At 41.4% G+C, this 14,916-nt stretch overlaps 1 protein-coding gene across 1 annotated transcript; it reads right to left on the minus strand.

The window, feature by feature from the left end:
• Nucleotides 1-8,630: 8,630 nt before the first annotated feature.
• On the minus strand, nt 8,631-9,197 carry ASCL4 (achaete-scute family bHLH transcription factor 4). Its single transcript, XM_009086425.3, has one exon. It carries the CDS (start codon nt 9,195-9,197, stop codon nt 8,631-8,633), a length of 567 nt encoding a protein of 188 aa, XP_009084673.1.
• Nucleotides 9,198-14,916: the final 5,719 nt, after the last annotated feature.

Genomic DNA, 14,916 nt, shown 5'->3' on the forward strand with positions numbered 1-14,916 from the left:
CCTTTATGGATCAACCAGAAATTACTCTGTTCTTCAGCTACCTGTGCTTGCCATAGGAACTAGCCCTTAGTGTTGTGCCATAAGAAGTGAAGAGCCCTGAGTCAGTGCCAGAGTCCATTTCCCCAGCATGCAGGGCCTCTCATGACAGCTCTGCCTTTGCCACCTGCATCTACCACCCTCCCCAGCCTCCATGGCACCACCAGGGATGAAAGGTGGTGGTGGTTTGTGTTCAAAACACAAGGTGGGTTGAAAACAAACCTTTCACAGTGCCTGGTGGACCCATCACACCCCCTCCCATCTTTGGTGACTCAGCCAAAGAATTTTAATCTCTGTGGTCTGTCTGCAGGTGTAAAATATAATACCAGTGGAGTTGGGCTTTTTTATCCTGAAGCCACGAAACTGTTGTCAGAAGAAATTGATACACATGAATGAGGGGAACAAAGTGCTGCTGGGGAGGACTCAAGACGGCACTTCAAATGGAAATTTCCCTGTTTGAAGTGGATACATCCTTCATCCCTACACCTTTCATTTCTGTCACGCTGTGGGAATGAGGGCTCGGAGGGTCTGTTCATGGGAGGGACGGCTCCTGCCCTGGCTCTTGTCCGCAGGAGGTTCCCGTCTCCTGGCTGTGGGTGTCCTCACTGTTCATGGGAGCCCTGGGGAAATGTTTTTTTTGGGTGAAGGGGCTCCTGCAGCCCAGCTTGGGAAGCACCTCAGCCACTGCCCTGCTGCGCCAGGGCTGCAAGCTGGGAGCTCTCCACACCAGCTCTGGGCATGGGGGTCTGTCCATGTAAACACTGAGCCTATCCCAGGCACTTCAGATCAAATCACAGGGTCTTCCCCTTCCTTCAAAGACATCTGAAGCCTAAAGGAAGTAGATCAAACATGTAAATTTTAACTGAGATTAATTATATATTTGCAACTGGAGGGAGAAGGGAAAAAAAAGCCATTAAGGTTTGACTGCATTAACTATGCCTGTGGGGGTGTTTCTTTGTCTCTGCATGTGATGATACTCCATGAGATACCAGGTCTGGTTCCACCAGATCTCTGGAAAAGCCTTAGAGGCTTCAGGAGACTCTGCAATTGTGTTTCAGCAGGAGGCAGACAAGGAGAAGGGAAGTGTCAGCACCGCCTCCTCAGAGCACTGGAGGAGCCTTTGTTGAGTGGCTGGAGGCTACTTCTCAGCTCCCCGATTTCAAACAAATCTAATTATCAGGTGGATAGGGTTCAGAACACCGAGGGAGCTGCCAGATCTTTCATGAGGAGGTTAGTTTGTCCCACTGAATTTAGGATTAAAAAAATTCAGGAAAGAGGGATATAATTTAGCCATGTAAGTGTTGTCTTACGTCCATAATGAACCAGGTGAAATATACTCCTAGTTCTATCTGGCAGCCTGGTTTATACCCCCTTTTCCTTTGGAGCATTGTGTTGTAATATTTTTATCTAAAACCTGGCTAAATGAAGAGGCACTGGAAATTTCACTATAAAACCTATTTTCCAAAGAACTCCATCCCAATGAGTCTCATTAAAAATTAGCATGTGATCTTCCACAAATCTCAACAGCTCTTCAAGCTTTTTGAACATTTTTTCTCTGTCTTACAAACCGCCTTTTCTTAAACCTCTCCAAGAAAATTTTAAGTAAGTCTAATGAATTTTCATTCACACATTTCATGGTGTGGAAGCCCGAAGCCTTCAGATCTGCCAAGTCACTTTCCTAATTGTTGTAGTGAAGTCACTGTCAAAATTTGAGCATACACTTGTGAACTTTGTTCTCAGTATTAAAAGTTAGGGCTAGCTGAAGGAAGGGAATACTTGCAGAAAACAAAAATAAACCCCAAACTGCCTCTGTTTTGTGGGCATGGCTGAATACAAATATATTTTTTACATTATTTCCTATTATATTCTTCTAAACTGAAAATGCCCACATTTACAGATTGACGAAATAAAATTTTTCTTTTCTGTAAAACTTCAGGTATAAAGTAAAACACACCATCCTGATGATTCCTGGACAGGGGTTGCTGCTGCCATTGTCACACCTGAGTCACAGGTTATACCAGATGATATCTGCCCGTGCTCCAGGCCCCTGCTCTCCTGGTGCCTGCTCCTGTAGGTGCTCTATGGTGTTTGCCCCACAGGTGTCTGTGCCTACACCTGCATGCCAGGCTTCATCGCTACACTCTTTTTCTCTTGCAATCAAGAACTGTGTGGGAAACTCACCAGTGGCTTTCTCAGGGGTGCTCTTCTTACCCCCTGCTTCAGCCTTTGAAAGTCTGGCCAGACACCCCACTAGACTTTGTTCTTGGGAAAAAAATAATCCTGAGGCTGTAAAAGTGCTCCTTAAGACAGTGACCTCAGTGAAATTCCAGTAAAGTTTGAAGAAACTAACCAATGCTCAAAGAGTTTTGTCAAAAGTAAATTTTAAAATGTTTAAATGCAACATGGTTTTCAATCACAGAGCCAACTAATTTCATTCACCTGTGAAGGCACTGACCACTTGTACTACAGAGCAATTCAGCTGTTTCATGGTCGTGGCATTGCTGCTGTTCTGTCTTTTCAAAGCAAACTCCCCCAACGCATGCATCTCCAACTCAGGACCCTCATGAAACTTGCTTTTAGTAAAAATTGAACCAGCTGGTAACTGAATGAGCTTCTCAGGATAATATAAACACCACTTAATAACCTTATACTTTATGGGCTTGTTAATGTAAATGGAAATTTTAAAGCTTTCATGGTGCTGCAAAATGCAAAGCTATGGAGCACACTACACATAAACAGAGGCAAATTCTTTGTGTTTATACTGCTTGTCATGCTGACAGCTTTGATCTGTCCTAACAGGGCCCTCAGGATCTGCACCACCGCTTGCAATGGGGCATTGCCCTTCTGTGAACCAGGGCTGCAGCATCACCCAGGTGTGTTGGGGGCAAATTGCTGGGTTGGGGGGCTGAGAGAGGAAACAGTGGAACAGGGCAGGGCTTTTCATAGGTTTTTGCCTGGCTTCAGCAGTGGTCTGCGTTAGTCAGCAGTGGAATGCTCATGGCAAGGAGGATGCCAGCAGCATCGTCATGACAGCCTGGTAGAGAGATTCATTTGTCCCTGCCACCCTCACTGCAACTGTAATATAAGGGACTAGACTAGACTAGACTAGACTAGACTAGACTAGACTAGACTAGACTAGACTAGACTAGACTAGAATAGAATAGAATAGAATAGAATAGAATAGAATAGAATAGAATAGAATAGAATAGAATAGAATAGAATAGAATAGAATAGCTGCAGCTGCCAGCTCTGCAATACCAGAGCTTGGTAACTTGCAAGGGCAGGTTTATCTACAAGCACAGGAGCCCTGGGTACTTACACTCACACAGGGAAAAAGAAACCCATGCAACCAGCTCCTGGTAAAGCATTACAGGGGCAGTCTGGTGATGTTTTCCCGGGGGCAGAATCTACTGGTGTTCCCAGCACAGAGGCCAGAGGTGGGCCATGCTGTTGTTGAAACAGAGGCAAAGCCCAGGGCTGAAGTAATCTGGGTTTACCACTTGGCTCTTGATAGCAGATGGGCTGAGCACTGTAATCTTCCCTCACTCCCCAGATAGAGTACAGCCTGCTCACAACTGCTCAGCACTTTGATAAAAAATACACTTGCTGGTATTTTGCAATGATGAACAAGAAAAGATGAACAGGAAGTGATGGTAGGTAAATAATGTGGTGTGTCTGAGGCACAGGAAAATATATTTAGTTGGGGGGGTGGTTTGGATTTTTTCCCACCGAATTAATCCTCCCAAAAGATGTCATATCTGATTTGTTCCTGTTTCCCTTGTTTCAGCCATGCAGCTGATATGGTATCAATCAGTGTGCTGCACCTCAAAACACTTTCTTGTCTCCCTCCCCTCTTCCATGCTTACTCATTTTCCCATGCAAAAACACCACAACACACACTTCTGCATTTGTACCTCTGGCCTATTTAATTTCCACATTTTACAGTTTATTATCCGTTTCACTGGTGAAGCCCCAGTGTGCTTTCATGCCTCTGGGTGTGGGGATGTGATGAACACGTCACCTCTGCATGAGTGATGCCTTGGGATAAGCTGTGTGCAGCTGAGCCTGGAACTTCTTAGGGCTTTTTGCATTTAAAAAGTTATATCAAGAGAGCAGCCTCACATAGTAAAATGCTGCAGTAAAGTGCCTACATGAAAAGATGTGAAAATTCTGTTTATCTGTAACTACTTGTTCTCTTCATGATCTCAGTGCAGATGGAAGAGACTGGTTAGGATTTGATGCTGACATCTTTTAGCCCTGGAACACAAAAATCTGCTATGTTTGCCCAGAACCACACCACATCAAAACAAAATCATGGGGACAAGCAAACTGCTTTGTGAGCAGCACAGTAAATGCAGCTTGGCTCGGCTTTGTGCTATATAAGCTCCAAGGCTTCACTGCCCGCTACCTTCCCCACATTTTCAACATTTCAGCCTCCCAGAGACCATTTGTGCAGCTTTCCCCTCCCCAAAAAACCCCTTCAAAATACCTTTTTTTTTAACCAGCTCCAGTAGAACAAGGCAAGAGGTGACACAAAGCACATGTGTGGTCAGCTAGCCCATGGGCACCTGCCAGCTGTGTGCTCACAGCTGGCAGGTGCCCATGGGCTAGCTGACCATCACATGGGGCAGTGTTAGCTTTCCTCTCTTTAAGGACTCTGCATTGGTACATTTTTCTGCTCTGGTGCCATCAGTGCTCATGGACCATGTAGGAATTTCATGTCTTTGACACCTCTATCTCCAGTCATATCAGAAGTGAGCTGAGAGGTCTCCAAAATTTTCAAGGGTGTCTTTACTCCTCTAACTTGTTCTCTCAGCAAAGGCAACTTGAAGAACTTTTCCACTGCTCTGTTAGTGGATATAGTCACAATGAGGCAGAAAAGAATTGCGTTAGAATCATGTAGGAAATACGTGAGTGAGAATTCACAGTGGATTTTTACTTATGAGCAGCACACCTTCAAGTGATGCTGAATGGGGGTTACCAGTGAGAAGCACCTGCTGAATTTGTATTTGCTTAGACTGTTTTGGAGAGGCTTACTAAGACCTTACTCAGCTATTGCACTTACTTTAGCTTACTTCAGCAGGACTCTCCTGTTGGTACCTCTTCAGAGTCTCTCTTCAAAATATTTTGGATCTTGTTTTGCCTCCTGCCTAAGTATGCTGGAGACAAATGTTTTCAAAGATACTCTTTTGTGTGTGTGTACATTCCCTGCTCATTTATTCCAGCAAGATAAATTGGCCCTGATTGCTTTACTGTCTGAACATGACTTTTCTATAGTGCCTTCTGGTTTTCTTTGGCCACATTATTGACACTGGGTAATATAACATGAAAGGATTGTGGATGGGCTTTTACAAAGAAATCAGCTAAATAGCTATTAGAGGATTAAAAGCAATGCCATGGCCGGGATAACACATCTTTAAAATACTGATAGTATCAAGAAGCAAATGGATTTGTAATTTAATGGCAGCAGAGGGATGGCTTCAGACATCTGTTTTTTCCAGATTTGATAGAAAGATTAAAGTGGCTGCTTTTGGTGTGCAAGGGTTGGATAAAGCTGTAGCATGGTTGCCTACAGATAGCAGTATTCACCTTTCTTGTAAATAGTAATTGTCCCACGTGGAGAGAATTCTTCTGGTCAACATTTTTATTAGCTTTAATTTTCATGGTGACAAATTGGATCGTTGTCTGCTTTAAAGTCTGATAATGACACACTTTAGGATCTTTGAAAAAACCCTTTGTCTAGACAGAAACAGCTTAATAAAGCTTTTGAAATGTGGCATTCACTTTAAACCATCGCTGATGTCTGGACAAAAGCACCAATATTTAGGAAATCTTGTTTTTTACTTGCTTGTGCTAAAATTGCACAAGAGGTTTGAGAAACAGGAACTGTGAGAAATAAAAATGTACAACTTTCCTCAAGAGAGGGGTTCAATCTGTGACAGATTTTTCCCACAGAAAGAATTTCCTTTTCATCCAGAAATTAATTTTATTTTATAAATGTAAATTAAAGTACATGTGCATTCTGGTTTTTTGCATCTTTAGCATTGAGGTTGGATTGGGAGGTATTTTAAGGACATCTCCACAGCTGTTAAAGATATCTAGTCTAAAAAAAAAGTATCTAGACAGCCTAAAGCAGTGGTGGCCAGGCACAGGCTCAGGGTGAGATAATTTCCACTCCATTAAATGGGAACACTGAGGAACATTCCACCTGAGAGATGAAAAGGGGCAGAGTCACAGCCTAGTCACCTTCTCCAGCCAACTGTTCATGAGAAGGTGGCACAGTGTACCATCTCTGAGGTTTGAGAATCAGAGGACTGAGGATATTTATCTGTCATGGTCAGGCCACTGTGATAGCAATCTGACCTAGAAATTCATCTGTGGCCTTATTTGATGTGTCCTGCCCAGGAAGTAATGGTCACTCTGGCAATTTTTATTTTTAATGGTTTGGTTTGATTTAGTTATTTATTGTCATTATATCATTTATTGTCATTATATCTGAAGATGCTTTTCATCTCCAGAGTGCTTTCCAAAGAAGTATGTTTCATAGAATTTGCCTCGGGTACTCTTAGGGAGCATATGTTTTTTATAGATAATGAAGTTCTAGTCTCTGCTTTGAGGGAGAAATTCAGTTCAGGCTTACTCACAGAATTACCAGCAACAATACCACATTTCCAGAAATCTCAAAACTGAGTCAAAAGACAGAGACAGGTTGAATTTCTTGCCAGAGAAACACAAAGGAAAGAAGAAAAGCCAAGGAACAATGGAACCCAATCAGACATTTGGACCTCTACCTTGCTGTCCTCTTCTTTCTTGGGTGAAAAACACAAACACTGCACAGCTGGAAATGAGTGCACTAGCTCTGGATCTGAACTGTCCAGGTAACTAAATCTCAATTTTTGAGTCTGGCAAACAGCCTCTGCAAAAGTAACAGCCCTCAGAGAAACAAAATAATCATTAGAAAATGGAGCTGGCTGCCGTGTAAAGAGTAAAGAGCAACACCTGTGACTGCCATGGACACAGGAGCTTGAAGTGTACAAATGTTAAAAATAGTCTTCTAGAAAGCAGCAGAGTATTTTTGTACTAAAACACAAACCTGCTCCTTAGCTAAATTTTAAAATCTAGATTAAAAAATTAGTTTTATAGATGGACATTAATATTTAATCCCTTTCCATTTTCTCCATTTTTTCCTGAGAAGTTATTACTTCTGTACTCCTGCAACCAGAGCTGTGCAGTTTGTTATCAATTAAAAGTGAAAAAGACACAGCCAGAATTAATTCTATTTTTTATTTAAAGAAAATTTATGGACACAATTTTAGGTATTTGATCAGTGTTTCCTCTTAATTATACATGAGTGTTTTTTCAGGTGTTCAGTCAGCATGACATGAAGGAAAGACAAAAAGATACAAAACCATTTCATCAACACAAGGCCAAAAAAGCAAAAGTTTGAAAGGTGTGTTTAAAGTGGACAGGTAAAAAGTTTACCCTATATTCAGAATGGGATTTAAGCCTTGGAGAAAGGCAGGTTTGAAAACAAATTGGAGAGAAATTGTCATTTTAAGTAGATGCAATCCAAGTAAAAGGTATTCCATAGATTTTGAAGTATTAATTTTAAAAGCAGTGTCCTTTGAAAAAGTAATACAATATTCTAAACAAAAGGAGAAATACTTACATTTTCATGCAGATGTAAACCCATATATTCAACGTTTCCCTTTTTGTACACACCAGTGTCTAACCATTACAGGTTCTGTTTCTAAGCATATCATTTCTGACCTGCCAAAGACACAATCAAGACTGTTTTGTCCATGAACTCAGATTTCAGAAAAGTAGGGAAAAGGCTTTTATTTTTTCAATATATTGAGTGAAGCTTTGCTTTTGAAGATGCGGTTTTACAAAACTCTGTATCCCTGTTCCTAGCATTGACTGGAATGAGTGTCCAGCTTTATTTCCCTGCACATTATCCTTAGAATAATCACCAAATAGCCAGTGTCCAGTGTATGAGCTGTTTCTTTCACTTTAGAAGATGCTTTAAAAGAAATTAATTTCAAAGTATAGCATTGTTTCTATTTGAAAATTTGTTGTTTCATAAATAGAGGTATTTCTGAGAGTTTTCTGAAATATTTAGGGAAAGATATTTATCTAAATCTTACCTCCCCCAGTCCAGTGCAGTGCAGTGCATCTCAGGTTAGCAGTCAGGAAAAACAGACAGTAAAACTCACTGGACAAAACAGGAGAAAGGGTTGGGGAATTCCCTGAAATGGATTTATCTGGTTTTACTGTCTCAAGTAAAAGAAAAAGAAAATAGTACATAATAAAAGTTGAATGAAAAGTAGAATGCAAATGTTGCTCCAGTTTAACAGTCCAAAGGAAGCTTAGTAACACAGCTGAAGCAACCTGGGGGATATCTGTTTACAAATCATGTTTAAGTTGTATACAGCAAACATTTAAAGTCCTTTGACAAACTGAAAGTACCTTTTTTCTTGCCTTCCCTATCTGTTTTTCCTTTCCCTGATATTAATTTTCACCCAGAAAAATTCCCCAGGGTTTGAAATTGTTTTTCAGCCAATCTCAAAGCTTTCTGTGTACAGAGAGGAGACCTAGCTGCCCATCTCCTCAAATTCACTGTAGGGGGATGATGCTGAAGACGTTTTGGACTCTCCATCGCTGTTGCACTCCCGCGGGGAAGCCAGACCGGGAGTTCCTGGACATTCCTTGGAAGAGAGAGTTTCCTTACTGGAAGAGCCTAAGGGATGGCAGTCCAGCAAGCTCTGCAGGTGTTTGATGTAGCTTATTGCAGCTCTCAGGGTCTCCACTTTGCTGAGGCGCTTGTCGGCGAATTCCTTGGGCAGGTGCTCCCTGAGGCGCGTGTAGCCCTCGTTGACGCAGCGCACCCGCTGCCTCTCCCTCTCGTTCCTCTTCCGAATGAAGGCAGGCTCAAAGGAATAGTCATAGATGCCCATGTAGCCAGGAAATGGGATGTAGGAGATGCGACCTGTGTGCCCACTATAGGCTTGCTCCCAGTAAGATGGGTGCAGGTGGAAGGGAACCCCAAAGGGCTCCCTCAGGGATACCCCATGGGGGTGCATGTGGCTGTTAGCTGGGGATACAGATCCTGGAAATGCAATCCTCTTCAGTAGTTTTTCATCATCCTTGGTGCTGTCCATGCTTCTTTTTTTCCTCACCAGTGGAGTGTTAGTTCCTGAATTTGGCTCCCCAATGTATCAGTCCAACATTTGTATAGGTACCCTGCCCCACAGGCTGCAGTTTCCTCCTGTGGTGTATAAAAACTCAGATCTCAAAGCAAGGCTAACAGCTCATGAGGTCCACACTGTGCCTGGAAAGCCTTGTTGTTTTTATAGGCGTGGGATGCCAGTTAATGTACAGACAGGTTGTGAGGACCATCACTCCCCAGTTTAAACCCTTCTTTTCCTGTGATCTTCATATTTCAAAAGATAATAAGAGGGTTCCTGTGTATTCTTTTTCTCTCCACTTGAAATTATGACCATAAGAGTTAATGCCAAACATAAATAATCTTCCAGGCTCTAAACACTTCTCAGGTATTGTAATCCATGATATCGTTTGATATAATTGTCTCCAAAAGATGGGTAATTTGCAAACTTTACAGGGATCTTCAAAGTTTTGGCAGAACTCCTCACTTTCAGGAACCAAGGATCTTCTGTCATCTAAAAACTACCCAAAGGCTTTTCACTATGAAATCCAAAAGACAACTGCAAGCTTTGTTGTTTCGGCTGCTCTGGTCTAACTGAACCAACTCACAAGCAGTTTGCAAAACTTATATGGCATATCTGTAGCTTTCTGGGAAAGCTGAGACATCTTCAAAGGAAAGAGTGCTCTCTTGTGGTTGCAAGTCTTGTCAGATCAAGAATGTACTACGTGCAAGCATAAAAGGAAAACTGCCTTCTTTGCCCTAAGAGAGGTTTTTCCTAAAAGTGTGAGTTTCACAAATTGAACATAAGCCTTTTGGCATTTTCAAACAGTTTTCAAGGTTTTGTGCTCATTTTCAAGGTGTTTCTGCTCATTGTAGGAATGTTCTGGTCATCCCTACGAGAACTTGGTTCAGATAAACACACACAAAGGTGAGGCCCTGATAGCCCCACGTGTAGCTATTACCAGATGTTTACACGGATATTAGCTTACCTGATGGACCCTACACACTGCTTTAATGGAAGAGCTGGAAGTCCCTCTTCACCCTGCAGGTCTGTGCTGTGTACTCCCGTTTGCCTGCAGCTTGCCAAAGCAAAGAGGTGGCAAAATACAAGGACTTTTGGCAGTATAAAGTCCTAATGTCCTTGTCTGTGCCTTTCCTCTGAGATACCCTGCTGTGTTAGGATCTTCCTCTTGACAGTCTTTGACTTTTCCCTTGTTGTTGTTCAAGAGCTTCATTGTTACAGTTTTTTTTGTTGAAAACACATTTTTGCAGTAAACTGAATCTCCTTTTTTGGCCATCATCAGTTTGAGGAATTGCATGTTTGGTCTGGGAGAGCTGTGGGAAGGGTCAGACATGAAAAGGTACAGGTATGTGGGCTCTGTTAAAATTGGTTTTTTGCTCAAAGTGAAAGTTTCCGCCCTGTTCAGTGTTTCATGTGAATAACTGAAAGAACATTCTCCACTCTGAGAAACACATCTGTGCCTCTGCTGAGTTAGAAACTAGCAGCAATGATGTGAGTAGCATGCATTTTCAAGTCAGCCTTTGTGTCTCTGCTGGCCTATTCTGCAGCTTCAAAAAAACAACGGTAATCTTCAAAGTATGATGAACATACAGGCAGGACCATTCCAGACTGACATGAGTGAGAACAGTCCTGCACTCTGGTTTATGTCAGGGGTAGACTCAGCACCAAAATGGCTCAAAAGCCTGAGCAAAAATTACCGGGGAATGCCTCGTGGTATGTACAGCTCATTTCAGATCAAATAAATGAGAGTTTTTCTGCCTTTTAAAAAAATTTTGGAAACAGTTGATCAGGATGGACTTTTCAATATTACCTGCACTCTAAACTCCGTTGTCCAGAAATGTTTTCAGAAATGAATGCTTAAAGAAAAATAGCTCCTTCACTGTAGCACTAGGCTAGGCCAGGACTTCTAGTTTTCTTAAAACAAAGAGGATGTTGACCTCTAAGCAAATACCTGAAGCAGGCAAAGGCCATTTGATCTGTGTTATCATTAGATTTAAAACACTGCTCTCTGGCAGTATTCCTGTAAGGAAATGGAAGCATGCCTCTTGGGGGGCTCAGCTCCCAGATCATTTCACAGCTCTCCATGACCTTGCCAGCAACCAGGCCATGTTCAAATGGCATGGTTGGTCTGGTTTCAGTTCTGTCATGCAGATGCACTATGCCCTGCTACCAGACCTCTTTTCTATGTTTACTGTAAATGCAGGCTGCCAGCGCTTCCCAGAGAGTCAGAATTGCAGCTGTGCTAAAGACATCATATCTTCTGACAGAAAAATCCACGTTGCTAGTTCTTTAGAGAAACACATGAAGAAAAATTACCGGTAAATGTTAATTGTTGACCTGAATTATTGAAGATGATCTCATATCAAATGGACTCTGAAGTCTGAATTTGTTTGTGTGCAAGAGAAATGAGAAAATATGCTGCAGGCTTTTGATGAAAATGGTATCTTGTTGACAATCTAATGTCACTTGCTCAGAAAGGGATTTGCCCCAGGCAGAGAGCCAGAGCAAGGCCAACATATCTCACATCCCACTGCAGGTCCTTGTTGAGAGCGTGAGCAGGATTAAAGCAATTTATCGTTCCTGTACCGACTTCTGCACAAAGTCTCAGCATGCTTGCACATGCAGACACAGTGAAAGCAGCAGTATTGGACCACCAAAGGGAAAGGCTAACACACATTCTTTTCTCTTTTAACAGTAGGTTAAGACTACATGAATAATATTCCTCTTTTAAGATAAGCCTTTGATCTTCTTTCTTACACTGTTACTCCAATTAAGTCGTCTTCACACCTTTGTCTGGATAAAGCTTTGACTCCAGAATGCAGTATCTGCTGAGCTGATACAAAGAAGATGGCCTGGTTTGCTTTTCAGGAAGTACAACACAGGTGTTCACTGCTCTACAATGGCAGAGCTGGTGCTCTTTATACACATATTGTATGTTTAGCTTTTGCTTAGGTTTTTGGGTTTTGGCTTCATTGTTGTTTTATTTTGTTTGTAAATACAAAGTCTAAATGGGGATCCTGGGAGATCCTTATACACTCCATCATCTACGGTATTCAAACAGGTTCTCTTCCTTTTCTTATACTTCACTATAAGCACCTAATTACCCAGCCTAAACAAATAGAAAATACTCTTGACATATCTAAAAATAAAACATTTAGGCATCTTCCTTCCACATATAACTTAGTTGTGGTTTTAACTGCCTATATCCTAACACAATATCTGTAAGTATGTAATTTTTGTACAAAAGAACCCTCAACATGTTCCCACTCCCACATGAACCATAACCATGAATAACACTACTGACATTACACAGTGAGTTTTAATTACTTTGAATTATTTAAAGAAACAGTTCCTCCTTGGCCCTGTGTCCCTCTGTGTATGAAAAGAAAGTCGCTGGTGGAAACATTGCAGTAGAAACACAAGAGTCAGCTGAACACATGCAAGTCCACTAACTTCCCAACAGAAGATGTCCTAGCTGTTTTATCTGTGAACACATTACTGAGAAGGAAGAAGAAAATACACCAGGAATTTAAGAAGAAACTCCCACAACACTGTGTATTTCTTACACTGAAACTCTCACAATACTGTGCATTTCTTTTATTTTACTGTGCTGTAATTATGCCAAATTCTAGTATCTATTATACATATCATAGGTTGTCTAGGCTGCTGCAATTTATTATCAGATAGAAAAATATGTAATTAAAAAAAAAACAAAACCAAAACCAGATTCTCTTGTTAACTGCTCACACAAAATTATAGTAATAATTTTGCAGGAATACAGGATTGAGTAGGTTTGCGTCTGTCTTGTCCTGTTTTATCCTTAAGCATGGATCATCTCTCTCCAAGCCTAGACCTAGAAGGGAAAGCTGCTCATAGACTACCTAGGCTTCATACTGTGACAATCACCAAAATATTGACCCACAAAGTGCTGACAAGCCAATAAAAGGTGATGAGAAATTTGGATTTTTGATGGTAAAATGGCTTTTTGCACAATCTTCATTCCAGTGTTATTCTGCTCCATGTGAGAAAGAACCCAGGGTCAGGTTTGCAATAGCAGAAGAGAACTAATTGTACTGAGACATGGGCACAGTCCAGAAGGGACTTTGGCTCACACTGCAGGGAAGGACTGAAGCATGTTTACTGCCATCTCTTTTCCCTTTGGTTTCAGAGTCTCCCTTATCTTTCTGTATATCTCCAGGATCTGAAGATGTTTTGAAAAATAGCTCAGCAATTTGTTCCTCGTGCAGCAAGTACTGCTATAAACGTCAATAAACCAGGCTTTCAGGAGACATAGTGCAGTTGTCTTATTAAAACACTTCACATATAATAAAAGTGTTTGGTATATAAAAAAAGTATCTTTTCTTGCAGAAGAAACAGTTCCCAAATGTGTTTTATCACAATACCTTGGGCATGCAGCATACATCTCTGTAGACACAGATTAACTTCTCATTTAGTGACACTTCATATTATCACTGGCTTCCTTTGATACTTCTGCTTTAAACTGCTAGTAAAGATATCACTAGTTCAAGGGAGTTATGTGACTACAAAAAAAGCTAGAATCTCAGAGGACTCATACTTGACAGTAGGAAAAAATACTCTTATCTATGTATGACTGCATCCAATCTGGCTCATAGGCTCAAAGAATTGCTTTCAGCTTAGATAGTTGAAATAGCACAGATTTCAGTGCCAGGGCACTTCTGTTGAATTACAGTATCGTACTTGGAATTAAGACAAGCTGAGGGCTTGGGATAACCTAGCTTGGGATAACCTAGCATTTCAGAACTGAGATGCACTGAGTGTGACCATAAAGTTTTAAGGATAAAAACTGGAAATGGAAGGTCTCCTGTCATCTCTTATTAGGGAATGGAAAGTGAAGAGAAAGACTTTGGGCTTGTAGTCACTCACTGTAGGTTCTAAGAAAAATGTGAACTGTTAGCACCACCATGTGAATATGTGGGACTACACACACAAAAATGAAACAGACATAAAGCCCCCATCACAGGATTACCAGTCCATAACAACCTGAGGACTTGGCGAGTTCTTTTTTGACTTGTTGAAATAATGTTTGTAGGCCAATTCGGATAGTCAGTCAGTCATGGTTAGGGTAAGGATTATTTGGCTTGGTGGAGGGGAGGTTGTGGGATATGTGGTAAACTAAATAAAGTCATTATTTTGGTCATGAATTACAGAGACCTGGACTCACTTTGCTTAAATATACTCCTTTAGATGTTAGATATTTATACTAAACCCATTATGCAGGTCCCAGTTTCAGGCCATAGACACAGAAAGGCAGCTCCAAAGGGAATTCTTCTCACACGTCTTGGACCTACTTCAGGAGGTGATGCAGCACTCTCTGCAGCAAACTATTTCTCTCCTTCAGCTACAGAGAGAGCTTGAAAAACAAGTGTATACGAGGCATTCAACTTTCTGACAAAGCCAAAGGAGGAGTGTCTGTTTCCAGCCCCAGAAGAATCAATAGTTTTGTACTGAACTAAAACGACCTCTACATTTAGGCTCTTTAGATCATGGAATGATCCTTACAGATCCTACATTTAGGTTCTTTAGATCAAAAGAGAGCAGACAGAAAAATACTTGGAATTTCCTCCTGTGCAGACATCCTATCGAGGGACGGCTCATTTAATGAGGCATCGCTTAAGTGTCAGACACAAGCAAATTACCAAACCCCATTACA

The sequence above is a fragment of the Serinus canaria genome, chromosome 1A (assembly GCF_022539315.1).
Source record: "Serinus canaria isolate serCan28SL12 chromosome 1A, serCan2020, whole genome shotgun sequence".
NCBI classification, from domain to species: domain Eukaryota; kingdom Metazoa; phylum Chordata; class Aves; order Passeriformes; family Fringillidae; genus Serinus; species Serinus canaria.

Bases quoted from the DNA above. Each gene is read 5' to 3' on its own strand.
- ASCL4 (XM_009086425.3), bottom strand. From the start codon at position 9,197: ATGGACAGCACCAAGGATGATGAAAAACTACTGAAGAGGATTGCATTT.